The 16994-nt window shown below is 43.2% G+C and overlaps 1 protein-coding gene across 9 annotated transcripts in view; it reads right to left on the reverse strand.

Moving 5' to 3' along the window:
- The window catches only part of PSIP1 (PC4 and SRSF1 interacting protein 1), a 243462-nt gene that overhangs the window by 72881 nt on the left and 153587 nt on the right, over nt 1-16994 (reverse strand). For all 9 annotated transcript variants that reach the window (XM_077249249.1, XM_077249254.1, XM_077249248.1 and 6 more), the window contains 2 exons: nt 16622-16703; nt 16019-16103 (listed from right to left, as the gene is read on the reverse strand). In XM_077249249.1, the coding sequence (XP_077105364.1) occupies nt 16019-16103; nt 16622-16703 (167 nt within the window). The remainder of the gene's footprint in view (nt 1-16018; nt 16104-16621; nt 16704-16994) is intronic.

Below are 16994 nucleotides of genomic sequence, written 5' to 3' on the forward strand. Positions count from 1 at the left end.
GTGGACGCAATGTTGCGTTTGAAGAGCCCCTGATGTGCCTAAACATTGGAAAACCCCCACAAGTGACCCCGTTTTGGAAACTAGACCCTTTAACGAACTTATGTAGCTGTGTGGTGAGCACTTTGAACCCCCAGGTGCTTCACAGAAGTTTATAATGTAGAGCCGTAAAAAAAAAAAAAAATTCACATTTTTTTCCACTAAAATGATCTTTTAGCAGCGATTTTTTTTTATTTTCACAAGTGTAAAGGAGAAAATGGTCCACGAAAATTGTTGAGCAATTTCTCCTGAATACGCCGATACCCCATATGTGGGGGAAAACCACTGTTTGGGCACACAGCAGGGCTCGGAAGGGAAGGAGCACCTTTTGAACGCAAAATTGGCTGGAATTGAGAGTGGACGCCATGTCACGTTTGAATTGAAGAGCCCCTGATGTGCCTAAACATTGGGAAACCCTCACAATTGACCCCATTTTGGAAACTAGACCCTTTAACGAACTTATGTAGCTGTGTGGTGAGCACTTTGAACCCCCAGGTGCTTCACAGAAATGTATAATGTAGAGCCGTGGAAAAAAAAAAATCACATTTTTAGCCCCAATTTTTTTATTTTCACAAAGGTAACGGGAAAAAATAGACCACTAAAGTTGTTGCACATTTTCTCCTGAGTACGCCGATACCCCATATGTGGGGGGAAACCACTGTTTGTGCGCACGGCTGGGCTCAGAATGGAAGGAGTGATGTTTTGGATTGCAGACTTTGATGGAATGGTCTGCGGGCGTCATGTTGCATTTGCAGAGCCCCTGATGTGCCTAAACAGTGGAAATCTCCCAAGAGATACCCCATTTTGGAAACTAGACCTCCCAAGGAATTTATTTACATATGTGGTGAGCACCGTAAACCTCCAAGTGCCTCACAGAAAATTAGAACGTTGAGTCATGAAAATAAAAAAAAATAAAAATCACATTTTTTCCACAAAAATGATCTTTTAGCCCCAATTTTTTTATTTTCACAAAGGTAACAGGAGAAATTAGACCACTAAAGTTTTTGCACATTTTCTCCTGAGTACGCCGATACCCCATATGTGGGGGAAGACCACTGTTTGTGCGCACGGCAGGGCTCAGAATGGAAGGAGTGACATTTTAGATTGCAGACTTTGATGGAATGGTCTGCGGACATCATGTTGCGTTTGCAGAGCCCCTGATGTGCCTTAACAGTGGAAATCTTCCACAATTGACCCCATTTTGGAAACTACACCTCTGAAGGAATTTATCTAGAGGCATAGTTTTATAGCAATAACTATAATGCTTTTGGTTTTAGTGTATAAATTTATAATGTGGCGGTATGTGTAAGATGTGCTTGGTACATCAGATTATAGGTGTGTTGTGTCAAAAGGGTACAAACTAATTTTATTAATTTGTGGACGTGTGGTACTCTTTGAAACAATCCTTAATGCAAAGGACAGGTTTCTCAGGGCAGATTTCACAATGGTAAGTTGTGTCCTTTCAGATTCCCCTCTTTGAGCATACTCTGCACCGTTTTTGTGATCGGCCTGTCCTCGCTGCTTGGGGAACCTGTCCTGGGAAATGTTGACCTGGGACAATACGGGCACTATCAGATTCAGAAGTACTGGGGCCCTCACCTCCAAGAGTGCCAAACATTAGGGCCTTGATGACTTCCTCCTGAAACTGAAGGAAGGTCCCCGTATTGCCTGCAGATCGGAACAGCACAAAAGCATTGTACAGTGCCATCTGTACAATGTGCACGGCCAATTTTTTGTACCATATACTTTGGCTTTTCGCATGGCACTGTATGGTTGGAGGACCTGATCTGAAAGATCCACACCCCCCCATGTACCGATTGTAATTCAAGTCAAGATACAATCTGGCTTTGGGACTTGTGTTGTGGTCCCACGAACAGTGACAAGGGTGCTGTTGTCACGGTGTATGGTGGTCAAGACAAGGACATCCCTTTTGTCCTTATACTTGACCACCAGCATGCCAGGATGGTCTGCTATGAGAAACAGCAGCCATCCTCACCCGGTCACCGCGCGATGCAGCGCGGTGACCGGAAATAGCAGCGCCGTACTAGTACTGTGGTTTGCAGGAACGCAGTTCCCGCAAAGCAGTACTAGTACGGCGCATGTCAGGAAGGGGTTAAGGATGCTCTAACAGACGTACAGGAAGCAGTCTGCCCTCTAGTAGCATATGCTGATGATTTCTAGTCGCCCTTGCTGGTAGTTAAATCGGCTTGTCTGATTTATATGAAAGCATGGGAGGAGACATGCATCCCACAGCCTGGGAACATGGCATACATGAATAGCCACAAGGGCCATGGCTCCTTAACCCCCGAGGGTGGTTTGCATGTTAATGACCAAGCCAATTTTTACAATTCTGATCACTGTCCCTTTAGGAGCATGCCAAACTCTGCAAGGAGAAATGATACTTCTTCACAAAGCGTTCTAGAACGCTTCCATGGATCCCGGTGATTCTGAGATTGTTTTCTTGTGACATATTGTACTTCATGTTAGTGGTAAAATTTCTTTGATATGACTTGCGCTTATTTTTGGTGAAAAAAAAAAAGGAAATTTGGAGAAAATTTCGCAATTTTCCAACTTTCAATTTTTATGCCCTTAAATCACAGAGTTATGTCACACAAAATACTTAAGTAACGTTTCCCATATGTCTACTTTACATCAGCACAATTTTGGAACCAAATTTTTTTTTTGTTAGGAAGTTATAAGGGTTAAAAATTAAAACAGCGATTTCTCATTTTCACAACATCATTTTTTTTTTTTTAAGGTACATCACATTTGAAGTTTCTTTGAGTGGTCTATATGATAGAAAATACCCCAAAGTGACATCAATCTAAAAACTGCACCTCAAGGTACTCAAAACCACATTTAAGGTGTTTATTAACCCTTCAGGTGCTTCGCAGGAATTTTTGGAATGTTTAAAAAAAAAAACAAAAAAAAAACAAACATTCAACTTTTTTTCCCATAAAATTTACTTCAGATCCAAATTTTTTATTTTATTTTAAAAAGGGTAACAGGACTAATTGGACCCCAAAAGTTGTTGTATAATTTGTCCTGAGTACGCTGATACCCCATATGTGGGGGTAAACCACTGGGAGCACGACAGAGCTTGGAAGGGAAGGAGCGCCATTTGACTTTTCAATGCAAAACTGGCTGGAATTGAGATTGGACGCCATGTCGCGTTTGGAAAGCCCCTGATGTGATTAAACAGTGGAAACCCCCCACAAGTGACACCATTTTGGAAACTAGACCCCCCTCAGAACTTATCTAGATGTGTAGTGAGCACTTTGAACCCCCATGTGCTTCCCAGAAGTTTATAACGTAGAGTCGTGAAAAAAACACACACATTTTTTCCACCATTTTTTTTTCCCAAGGGTAACAGGAAAAATTGGACCCCAAAAGTTGTTGTGAAATTTTTCTTGAGTACGCAGATACCCCACATGTACGGGAATACTACTTTTGAGGCACAGTGCAAAGCTCAGAAGGGAAGTGACGCCATATTGGAGTTTAGATGTTGCTGGAATGGTTTGAGGGTGCCATGTCACATTGGCAGAGCCCCTGAGGTGCCAGAACAACAGAAACCCCTATGTGTGAGCTCTATACAAACTACACTCCCCAATGAATTCAACTAGGGGTGCAGTGATCATATTGACACCACATGTGCCTCACAGAATTTTATACCACCGAGCAGTGTAGAAAGAATAAATTACATTTCTACACTAAAATGTTGTTTTAGAACCAAGTTTCACATTTTTCTAAGAGCGAATAGGAATTTTTTTCTTTTTTACAACAAACTGAGGTCAATTTTTTCCTCAGTGTGCCAAAATCCTACATGTAATCGGGAAATATTTTTCAGGCACAGTGCAAAGATCAGAAGGCAAGGAGCGCCATATTTTACTGCTATGGTTTGCAGGTGCCATGACTCACTGGTAGAGCCCATGAGGTGCCAGAACAGCAGAGCGCACCATAAATGACCCCATTTTACGAACTACCCCTCTCAATTAATTCATCTAGGGGTGCAGTGATCATATTGACACCACGGGTGGGTCACTGAATTTTATACCATTGGGAAGTGAAGACAAATTAACTACATTTTTACCACCAAAATTTTGTTTTAGCCAAAGATTTTACATTTTCACACTGGGAAATGGGTAAAAATGGCACCAAAATTTGTCCCACAATTTCTATTGAACGTGGCAATACACTGAATGTGGCTGTACAGTACTATTTAGCCATACACAGAGACTCGAGAGGAACGGAGCGCTATTTAAGTGAATGGATCTGTGCACATCAGTATGTTTCCACGGACCGTGAGTCCATGGGCAAAACACGCTTACATGTCCGTTTTTTTTATCTCAGCATGGGCCACAAAACGTCCTGCACATGTGCATATGCATAACACATGGATGTAATCTGTGTTACATGCATCGGTGCCAGGGAAGAAGCGTTACAGTAAGCGCTGTTCCCCGGCGCCGGGTACTGAACACTGCTATCATCATTCTCCCCTGCTCTGCCGGCGATCGGCGCGAGCAGGGGAGAATGATGAGCGTTACATTTCAGTGATAAAAGAGACAGCAGGCGGCGGTTGATGAAAACTCACATCTGGGGGCTGCAACCCTCAGCAAGGCTGGTTATCAAGAATAGAGTGGTCTCAACGCTGTTTTTTTTTTAAATTGTTTAAGTAAATAGTTTTAAAAAACGGCGTGGGGTCCCCCCCTTTTTTGACAACCAGCCTTGCTAAAGCTCACAGCTGGGGATTGCAGCACCCAGCTGTGAGTTTTACCTTGCTGGTTATAGAAAATACAGGGGAACCCGTGCCATTTTTTTCATTCATTTATTTATTTATAGTGCAGACTCTCCATGCATGTGCTGTGACAGTGACACAGCCGCGACACATGCAGGTTCGGCGCCGATTAACTGGCGCGCTCCATGTATCCGGAAGAAATTCGCTCAACTCTACTCAGGAGAAATTTCACAACATATTTTGGGGTCCATTTTCACTTATTACCCTTGTGAAAATCAAAAAATTGGTTCTAAAGTAAAATGTTTGTGAAAAATAAGTTAATATTGTTCATTATTCCCTTCTACATTCCATAAATTCGTGCAAAGCACCTTAAGGGTTAAACTTCTTAACCCCTTTCTGTCATTGGACGTACTATTCTGTCCATGTGGGGTGGGCCCAACTTCCCAAGGACGGAATAGTACGTCCAGCGTGATCGGCCGCGCTCACGGGGGGAGCGCGGCCTATCGCCAGCTGACTATCGCAGCTGACATCCGGCACTATGTGCCAGGAGTGGTCACGGACCACCCCCGGCACATTAACCCCCGGCACACTGCGATCAAACATGATTGCAGTGTTCCGGGGGTACAGGGAAGCATTGTGCAGGGAGGGGGCTCCCTGCATGCTTCCCTGAGACGATCGATACAAGGCGATGTGCTCACCTTGTACCGAGCATCTCCTCCCTGCAAGCCCCGGATCCAAAATGGCTGCGGGGCTGCATCCGGGTCCTGCAGGGAGGTGGCTTCACAGCGCCTGCTCAGAGCAGGCGATGGGAAGCCTCCCTGCTATGCTGTGTGATCGCCGATCTGACACAGTGCACAGCAAAGTGTCAGATCGACGATCTGTCACTTTACTGTGATGTCCCCCCCGGGGCAAAGTAAACATGTAAAAAAAAAAAATAAAAAAAAAAAATTCCTACATAAATAATAATAATAAAAAAATATATTGTTCCAATAAATACATTCCTTTAGCTAAATAAAAAAATTAAAGTACATATATTTAGTATCGCCGCGTCCGTAACGACCCGACCTATAAAACGGTCCCACTAGTTAACCCCTTCAGTGAACACCGTAAAAAAAAAAGGAGGCAAAAAACAACGCTTTATTATCATACCGCCAAACAAAAAGTGGAATAACATGCGATCAAAAAGACAGATATAAATAACCATGGTACCACTGAAAACGTCATCTTGTCCCGCAAAAAAGGAGCTGCCATACAGCGTCAAAGAAAAAATAAAAAAAAGTTATAGTTCTCAGAATAAAGCGATTAAATAGTTTTTATCGTATAAAAGCGGCAAAACATAAAAAAAATGATATAAATGAGGTATCGCTGTAATCGTACTGACCCGGAAAATAAAACTGCTTTATCCATTTTACCAAACGCGGAACGGTATAAGCGCCCCCACCAAAAGAAATTCATGAATAGCTGTTTTTTTGGTCATTCTGCCTCACAAAAATCGGAATAAAAAGCAATCAAAAAATGTCACGTGCCCGAAAATGTTAGCAATAAAAACGTCAACTCGTCCCGCAAAAAACAAGACCTCACATGACTGTGTGGACCAAAATATGGAAAAATTATAGCACTCAAAATGTGGTAACGCAAAAAACATTTTTTGCAATAAAAAGCGTCTTTTAGTGTGTGACGGCTGCCAATCATAAAAATCCGCTAGAAAACGCGCTATAAATAGTAAATCAAACCCCCCCTTCATCACCCCCTTAGTTGCGAAAAATTAAAAAATGTATTTATTTCCATTTTCCCGTTAGGGCTAGGGTTAGGGTTGGGGCTAAAATTAGGGTTAGGATTACATTTACAGTTGGGAATAGGGTTAGGGGTGCGGTTAGGGTTACAGTTGAGATTAGGGTTAGGGGTATGTTTGGATTAGGGTTTCAGTTATAATTGGGGGGTTTCCACTGTTAAGGCACATCAGGGGCTCTCCAAATTTGGGAAAATAAAAAATTGGGGGCGGAAAAATCATTTTTGTGAAAAAATATGATTTTTTATTTTTTCGGCTCTGCATTATAAGCTTCTGTGAAGCACTTGGCGGGTCAAAGTGCTCACCACACATCTAGATAAGTTCCTTAGGGGGTCTACTTTCCAAAATGGTTTCACTTGTGGGGGGTTTCAATGTTTAGTCACATCAGGGGCTCTCCAAACCCAAAATGGCGTCCCATCTGAATTCCAGTCAATTTTGCATTGAAAAGTCAAATGGCACTCTTTTCACTTCCGAGCTCTGCCATGCTCCCAAACAGTGGTTTACCCCCACATAAGGGGTATTGGCGTACTCAGGACAAATTGTACAACAACTTTTGGGGTCCATTTTCTCCTGTTACCCTTTGTAAAATAGAACAAATTGGAGCTGAAGTAAATTTTTTGTGTAAAAAAGTTAAATGTTCATTTTTATTTAAACATTCCAAAAATTCCTGTGAAACACCTGAAGGGTTAATAAACTTCTTGAATGAGGTTTTGAGCACCTTGAGGGGTGCAGTTTTTAGAATGGTGTCACACTTGGATGGTATTTTCCATCATATAGACCTCTCAAAATGACTTCAAATGAGATGTGGTCCCTAAAAAAAATGGTGTTGTAAAAATGAGAAATTGCTGGTCAACTTTTAACCCTTATAACTCCCTAACAATAAAAAATTTTGGTTCCAAAATTGTGCTGATGTAAAGTAGACATGTGGGAAATGTTACTTATTAAGTATTTTGTGTGACATATGTCTGTGATTTAATTGTATAAAAATTCAAAGTTGGAAAATTGCGAAATTTTCTAAATTTTCACCAAACTTCCGTTTTTTTCACAAATAAACGCAGGTAATATCAAAGAAATGTTACCACTATAATGAAGTACAATATGTCACAAGAAAACAATGTCAGAATCACCGGGATCCGTTGAACCGTTCCAGAGTTATAACCTCATAAAGGGACAGTAGTCAGAATTGTAAAAATTGGCCCGGTCATTAAGGCGCAAACCACCCTAGGGAGGAAAAAGGGTTAAAGGTACCGTATTTTCCGGCGTATAAGACGACTGGGCGTATAAGACGACCCCCCAACTTTACCAGTTAAAAAATAAAATCTTCTTAAAAGTCGGGGGTCTTCTTATACACCCTATGTCGTCTTATAGGGCCGGTGAATATGTGCCTTTTGGGGGGGGGGGGGGGGGAGTGATCCTGATGAGGACGAGGGGGCGTCTCACAGGAAAGTGAGTATCCCCCATTACCTTATCATAGCGCTGCAGCGTGGGGTCTCTGTGCTGGGAGCGGCGGCTGCTGTGCTGTGCTGTGGCGGCTCCTCTTCTGCAGTGTGGGGCCTCTGGTGCTGTGGGGCGGTGGCGGCGGCGTATCTTCATACAGTCGGGGCTCCTCCGGCATCTCAAAGACTGGAAGCCCCGCCGGCAACTCCATGGGTACAATGCGGTCAGGTGGCCTCCGGGAAAATGGCCGCTGCTCAGATTCAGATCTCGTCCCGAGATCTCGGGAGACGAGATCTGAATCTGAGCAGTGGCCATTTTCCCGGAGGCAGCTCAATAGGTGCGATGCGGTGGCCCGGCCGCTGGGGGCTGCGCATGCTCAGATTCAGATCTCAACGAGATCTGAATCTAAGCAGCGGCCATTTTCCCGGAGGCCAGCGCATTGTACCGATGGAGTTGCCGGCGGGGCTTCCAGGCTGAGATGCCGGAGGAGCCCCGACTGCATGAAGATACGCCACCGCCCCACAGCACCAGAGGCCCCACACTGCAGAAGAGGAGCCGCCACAGCACAGCACAGCACAGCAGCCGCCGCCGCTCCCAGCACAGAGACCCCACGCTGCAGCGCTATGATAAGGTAATGGGGGATACTCACTTTTCTGTGAGACGCCCCCTCGTCGTCATCAGGATCACTCCCCCCCCCACCCACCATATACACCCGGCGTACAAGGCGATTCCCGGCGTACAAGACGACCCCCGACTTTTAAGAAGATTTTCAGGGGTTAAAAAGTCGTCTTGTACGCCGGAAAATACGGTAGTTTTGAGTAGTTTGAGGGGTGGAGTTTGTAGAATGGTGTCACTTTTGGGTATTATCTGTTATATAGACCCCTCAAATTCAATTCAAATGTGATGTGGTCCCTAAAAAAATAAAAATGGCTTTGTAAATTTTGCTGTAAAACATGAGTCAATTTTAACCTTTCGAACTTCCTAACAAAAAAAATTAAAACTTATGTTTAGAAAATTGTGGTGATGTAAAGTAGACATGACGGACATTTATTTAAGGGAACCTGTCACCCCCAAAATCGATGGTGAGGTAAGCTCACCGTTATCAGGGGCTTGTCTACAGCATTCTGTAATGCTGTAGATAACCCCCGATGTTACCTGAAAGAGGAGAAAAAGAAGTTAGATTACACTCACCCAGGGGCGGTCCCGCTGCGGTCCGGGTCCGATGGGTGTCTCAGGTCCGGTGGCGTGAAGACCAGAAGAGGACGTCATGGAATGAAGATGGGAGGCTCCGGACCGGACCTGAGACACCCATCGGACCCGCAGCAGGACCGCCCCTGGGTGAGTATAATCTAACGTCTTTTTCTCCTTTTTCAGGTAACATCGGGGGCTTATCTACAGCATTACAGAATGCTGTAGATAAGCCCCTGATGACGGTGAGCTTACCTCACCATCGATTTTGGGAGTGACAGGTTCTCTTTAACCAATTTTTGTGACACAACTCTCTAAGGGCACAAACAATAAAAATCTGAAAATTTAGAAATGTTCTAAATTTTTTATTTTTGCCAAATTTCTAATTTTTCACAAATAAACACAAGTCATATTGAACAGGTTTTACCACTATCATGAAGTACAATGTGTCACACAACCCCCCCCCCCCCAATAATCTTATAATCAGTGGGATCCGTTAAAGCGTTCCAGAGTTACTACCACATAAAGTGACACTGGTCAGAATTGTAAAATTTGGCCTGGTCAGGAGGGTGAAAACAATCTTAGGCGGGCAGGAGGGCGTGAATCTGCTACTAGGATCAACCTTCCTAAGCAGTCTATATGGTCATCTAGGTTATAGAAAGCTGAATAAAGTGATACCTTAATGTCTGCAATCCAATGTCTTATAAAAAAAAATGTGTATTCCTACGGAATATATAAATGAGCTGTCCAGGACTATGTGCCGGCCAGACGCAGATTTGCATGAGAATTTGCCTCCAAAGCTTATTTTAGATAAAAGGAGTAGTTACCAGTTTGATGTGTAATGGTCACTCTGCTGTCCTGATGTCACTACAGAGCAAATCTGCAGGTTCCTCTCAATGCTCCAGCTTCTAACTCAAAACTGCCACTTTCCTGACTAACCCACACCCTAGAACACCAGTCTTCTATGTTTTACTAAAGATAAATATATCCCTCACGAATTCTCCTAGCCACTCTATCGTGAATTACTTGGACTCCATTCTGTTGCCTCTGTCCATCTAGAGAAAATGCTTAGTACACTCATGAAAAGCACAAGATCATTCTTACTAAACACAGGTCATTTTCTTTTACAAATTATCAAAGACCTTACATCAGTCCCCTCTGACAGCCTCCTTGTAGCCCTCAACATAAATAGCCTTTACACATTCATTCACCATCAGAAAGGTGTTGAGGCCGCAACTAATATGCTTTCCTTTTGTCTGAAATTTGTATCAGATTGTGTTAATGGTGTGTCATATGCTTTAATAAAAAATACTTGATTTAAAAAAGTAATATGCTTCCCCAGTCCAAGATGAATAACGATTCCATTCAACTGTCTTGACCTTCTCAAATTAATCTTGCACAAAAACTTCTCTCTTTGGTGACACATGCCATGTCCAAATGTGCAGAACCGCAATGGGCTCTAACGTAGCTTCAGTGTATGCCAATCAGGCCCGGATTGCTAATCTGCCGGACCGGGCAGATACCCACTGGGCTGGCGGCTCAGTCATACTAAGTGGACCGCTGGCCCTTTAAAACATCTAAAGGCCTGCTGTGTTGAGCGCTCTCGCTCACAAGGGCCGCTGGGGCACTTGACAGTATATACTCGCCGCGGCAGCCCTTGTCAGCACGTGTGTGCGCGCGGCTGCGGCCAAGTCAGTGTGTGCAAGGCAGCATAAGAGTGCGTGCACACAGAGCTTTCAGTAACAAGTTTTAGGCCATGTTCACACTTTGCGGTTTTTACCGCGGAACCGCCGCAATTTTGCCGCTGCGGGTCCGCTGCAGTTTCCATTGCGTTTACAGTTACATGTAAACCTATGGAAACCGCTGTGCACATGCTGCGGGAAAAACCGCGCAGAAACGCAGCGGTTTACATTCCGCAGCATGTCACTTCTTTGTGCAGAATCGCTGCGATTCTGCACCCATAGGAATGCATTGATCCGCTAACTTCCCGCATGGGGCTGTGCCCACGTTGCGGGAAGTAAGCGGATAATGTGCGGGTGGTACCCGGGGTGGAGGAGAGGAGACTCTCCTCCAGGCCCTGGGAACCATATTTGTGCGTAAAAAAAAAGAATTAAAATAAAAAATAATGATATACTCACCTCTCAGCGCTGCACGCGGCCGGCCGGACAGAGTTGCTGTGCGAACAGGATCTGCGGTGACGTCGCGGTCACATGACCGTGACGTCACGAAGGGTCCTTCTCGCACATCATCTTTGGAACTGGACCGCCGGGTGCAGCACTGAGGAGATCGGGACGTCAGAGGGTGAGTATATAAACTTTTTTTTTTTATTTTAACATTACTATTGATGCTGCATATTGCTGCATATGCAGCATCAATAGTATAGGCAGAAACCCGCAGCGGAAACCGCGGAACAAACCGCAATAAATCTGCAGGGATAACCGCAGCGGTTTTGCCCTGCAGATTTATCAAATCCGCTGCGGGAGAACCCGCAAAGTGTGCACATAGCCTTAAAGGGCTGACACGGCATGCACAGGGCTCTTCTTTCCGACGCTGGCCAGTACCAGTGTCAGGGCAGCTTTTTTTTTTTTGTTTCCTGCGCTACTACTGTGTAGGCAGGATGATGGGCAATGAGACGTGGCTGAGAGAATTGCACTGCTTTCCGGGCCTGGGACCACCCTACAGACACACATTGTGAGCATTGGGCCCCTGGAGGGCGGCGCCGTTATAATGGGGGGGAAATCGGTCCCGAAACTCTCCGCCCGGACCCCTAATATACCTGCTCAGCCCCATTAATGCTGCATTATGTGTGGGCCCCGTCATCCCCTCATCATCATTCACTGCTTTCAGTTTCATTTTCTGATGCAGTTAATACAGTATATATGTACACAACTCCCTCCCCTCCTGTGCGCTGCGCCCCGTGCACCTCATTACCCGCTTTTATACGGGTCCCTTATCCAAAGACATACCGATAGGGAATTTAGATTGAGTCACCACCAGCCAGGGATCCTCTCCTGTGCACGGCTGACGATGGACCCATCTCAGCTCAGAGATCGTCATCTTCCCCCATCTCAGGGACCTGGGTGAGTCCCAATATGGCAATTTTGTTTACTGTATGTACAGCACTTGCAGTACCACCTGTATACTGTATATAGACCGCTGTGTATACAATACATAGGTGATACTTGCTGCTAAATCTGTGTATAATCACAGTATCACCTATATAATGTATATAAAGCAGTCTATGTATATTATATAGGGGATACTGTGACTTATAAATACAATATATAGGTGATAATCCTGTATATATGTTACACCCCAGTCAGTATCACCTTTATAATGTATATACAGCAGTCACCTATGTGATGTATGCAATATAATGTAGCATATAGTATAATGCAGTCTTAATACAGTGTATAATGTAGAGTTGTACGCATACACGAGTATAGAATGTACAGATGTTTATATAGTATGTTTCTGTGTATAGAGTATATAGTATAGAATCCACGCTATATACACTAGCCCAGCTCTACATTATATACACAGCTCCACTCTATATTCCTTACCAAGGTATATATGGTGGAGCTATGTATGCTGTGTATACGTCTCTTCCTCCTACATGCTGTAATTCTCAGCATCTGCTCTTATTGTGTGTGTGTGTGAAAAATGGTGAAAAAAGTGGCGGACTCTTTCTTAGCCCATGTGGCAGTGTTTCAGAGCCATAACAACCTTTCTCTGCTGTGGAACTGAAATGTTGCCACATGGCTAATAAAAAGTCCACCCCTCCCCTTACTCAGGGCCCTGGCACTTGCAATACTAGCCTCTTCCCGCTCCTCCGCTGCGACGTCTTCTGACTGACGTTTCAGGTCAGAGGGTGCAGTGACGCCCCGTCTGTGCGCCCTCTGCCTGAACAGTCACAGTGCAGAGAGCCGAAAGACGCCGACACTAAGGAGTCCGGAGCAGAGCAGCGGCCAACAACGAGAGGTGAGGTTTTCAGTTGTTTATATGGAGCATCATATGGGGCCCATTGTATATGGAGCATTTCATATGGGGCCCATTCTGTTTAGAGCAATATATAGGGCCCGTTCTGTTTGGAGAAATATACGGGGCCCATCATATACTGGAGCATTATGTGGGGCCTATCATATTCTGTATGGAGCATTATATGGGACCTATTCTGTATGGAGCATTATATGGGGCCCACTCTGTATGGAGCAAGGTATGGGGCTCATTATACTGCTTGGAGCATCATATGGGGCTCATTATTCTGTATGGAGCAATATATGGGGCTCATTATACTGTATGGAGCACTATGTGGTACCCATAATACTGTATGGGGCATGTTATTCTGTATGGAGCAATATATGGGGCATGCAATTCTGTATGGAGTGCTATGTGGTGCCCATAATACTGTATGGAGGGCTATGTGGTGCCCATAATACTGTAAGGAGAGCTATGGGGTGCCCATAATACTGTACAGAGAGCTATGTGGTGCCCATAATACTGTAAGGAGAGCTATGGGGTGCCCATAATACTGTACGGAGAGCTATGTGGTGCCCATAATACTGTATGGAGGGCTATGTGGTGCCCATAATACTGTATGGAGGGCTATGTGGTGCCCATAATACTGTATGGAGGACTATACTGTCTGGTTTCTGACCTATTGTACAATGTACAATACTTATCACTCTTGTAATGTAAGAAGTGAAATATTTGACATTGTACTGTACCTATATTTCTCCACTGTATCTGTGCATTATGAATTGTGGTATGTGTTTAAGGGGCCCACTGAGACTCTCTCACCCGGGGCCCAGAAAAACCTGGAGCCGCCCCTGTATACACTGCACAGTACCACTTTTCATGTCTTGTTGTCGAAGAGGCGACATTGGACTTTGGGAGGGTCAATATTGGTTTTGTATTTTCAATATCACTATGGCCAAATAAAAATAAAATATTGGAAAGGCTGTTTAAATGGATTATACCAAGTAATCCCCTCCTCTCTGGATAGGGGATAACTTCCAATTGCTGGAGATCCGAGTGCTGGGACACCCATGATCTTGAAAATTTGAGCTCTGTAGAGCACCATGTAAATGCAGCTGTGGTTGATCATATGTAATGTGGCGCCATTCACATGTGGCTCTTCAAATATCTCCTTTTAGGAGAGTGAGGGGCACGACAAAGTAAAGCAAAATTCACTGATCGGGGTGAGGACTGTTAGTGTGTGTGGGCTGGTGGAGTTTGTGCGGCAGGGCTGCTTTTTTGTCCCAGTCCGGCCCTGATGCCAATGCTCATATGGGCTTCTTTGAGGAACACCATATATACACCAATGAACTCTTCAAACGTAATATGCTGGCACAGATACATTGATGACATCTTTTGTATCTGGCACAGCACATCAAACTCTCTAGAGTCCTTTTTCTCCCAACTCAACCCCACCAGATCAGAACTATAATTCACCCTCAACTACAGCAGTAGTACAATATAATCTCTGGACACAATGGATACCAAAAACATCACAGGGGTTCTTTTAACAGACCTCTATTCCAAACCAACTGACTGCAACAGTTTACTACACTATTCCAGTTGGCACCTCAAATGCACCAAAAACAACATCCCTCACTCCCAATTTCAGAGGGTCTCCCGCATCATGATTGACAAAAACACTTTACCCAACAGACTCAACGAACTGTCTCTCAAATCTAGAGATGAATGAATATGTTCGGAAGCCAATCGCCAAACATAAATTCGGCACAAATATGATAGTCGGATGCGTGTTTGGTAACACCACCATTTTTCTTAAAATCGGAAAAATTCGGTAACATTCGGCAAAAGTGCAGGAAAATAATTGTGTTGCCACTAATGTATTTTAAAGTAGATGATAGACTAAAAGCAATTCATGTGCCGCGCATAGTATAATAACAGCGTGACAGGTTAGAATAAATATATACACGTAGATACTGTATTGATCCCTTGAAATGAGAAGGTTTGTAGAAAAAGTATTGCAATTTCTAAACATTTCACAGGAAATTTTTGTTCAATCCCTTTAATTAAACCTCAAAAGTCTACAATTCAATTGCATCTCAGTGGTTTCATTTTATATAAAAAATAGGTATCAGTATATACTACAATGCTAGCAACATATAGATGTAACAGATTATACATGTGGAATCAACACAGTTGGATGTTAGGTCACATACACTACTCACACAAAGTTATAATATTTGGCCTTCGGGTGAAATTTTAGGAAAACGTAAAAAGTCCATGCTACAGTGATATTTTATCATGAAAGTAGGGCATTAAGTAGAAGCATGTAAAAGTAATTTCCTCATCTCAAACAATTTAAGTTGTACAAAAAGTACTGAAATATTGACAGTTGTGCTTGCAAAAGGTTAGAGAAGGTCACATTAAGTTCACCTGAAAAATTTAGAGTGAACTCTAGGATCATGCTGAAATGTCACCCTAAAGTCAAGTATCCCTAACTTTTTGTAAGTAGTGTATGTATCTATGTATATGGAGCAACTACGCATCTTAATTGGTGGACCACAATAGAACACACATGTGTAGAGAGAGTACAAAATGTAACAGTTGGCATATTCGGGTTCTATTTGGGTGAGCAACAATAGTGAAAAAAATTGTCCTGTCACAAAAAGGGTTACAGAACTGGAGAGAGAAAGAATGCCATTATACAATGTGTTCACTTTTCCCAAAGACAAAATAGGAAAAAGGAAAAGAGTAAGGAGAAGGGAACAGGGTTACATGTAACACCATATAATACATGTATCACGAACCAAGCACAACAATCCAAGCTAGAAAATTACTACAAGAAACATTCTTACACTTCAGGCTCTGATGCAGGAAGGGGTGGTGGTTTCATCATCTTGGGTCTCCCCCTTGGTTTCTTCTGTGGAATTTCTACAGGTGCTAAAATAATCAAAAGCAAAAAAATAATTATACAATGAACCCACAATATACACATTTCTTTGAGCAGTGACTGCTGAGAGAATGAGGGCCCTTAGTTTACTTTGTGGCATTTACACAGTATAACCTGCTTTCGACCACCTGCTGAGCAGGGAACAGCAGCACAGTGCTGAATGTTGTTTTGCATATGCTCCCATTTGGCTGGGATTCGGGAGGGATGCGAATGGCAATATACATTCTATTTAACAGGTGGCATTTATATGGGTCTTATTCAGTCCTTGTATTTCAGAATGGTTTTACAGGAAACATGGCCTTATTACCTATAGGTAAAGCAACTTAGGATTAACCTTAAAACGTACAGTTTAAAGAAAACATTGGCCTGTATTCTAACAATTTCAATCTTGTAATTTTTTTTTGTATTAATATAGATTACAAAAACATACAACAAAAAACATACTTTTCCCAGCAGTACCAACAAGCCTACACTTTTTTTCTTTTTTTAACTATAAAGAAGGACATACCAAACTTAGGTGGTCTACCACGCTTGGGTGGTGTCGGGGGAGTTGTAGGTGCATTTTGTTCTGCCTCTGCCATAATATCCACCTTAAACAGAATAATTAGTTTTGTAGTTAAAAAAGTAAGACTTCTAATATTACATTATAAACACTGAAATAATAAACAGTATTCTAATCCATCTAATCAATTAATGCATTCTGTATGTGTTTTAAAACAATTTTTTATTATTAGGCATATTACACAAATATTGAACATACTGAGTTACTGCTCAGCCAGCAAGGGAATCTATCACCAGATTATTGCTATGTAATCAGAGAGCAGCATAATGTAGACACAGACACCAGGATTCCAGTGATGAGTCAGTTGCTGGGTTGCTTA

This window comes from Ranitomeya variabilis, chromosome 1 (assembly GCF_051348905.1).
Source record: "Ranitomeya variabilis isolate aRanVar5 chromosome 1, aRanVar5.hap1, whole genome shotgun sequence".
Taxonomy (NCBI): domain Eukaryota; kingdom Metazoa; phylum Chordata; class Amphibia; order Anura; family Dendrobatidae; genus Ranitomeya; species Ranitomeya variabilis.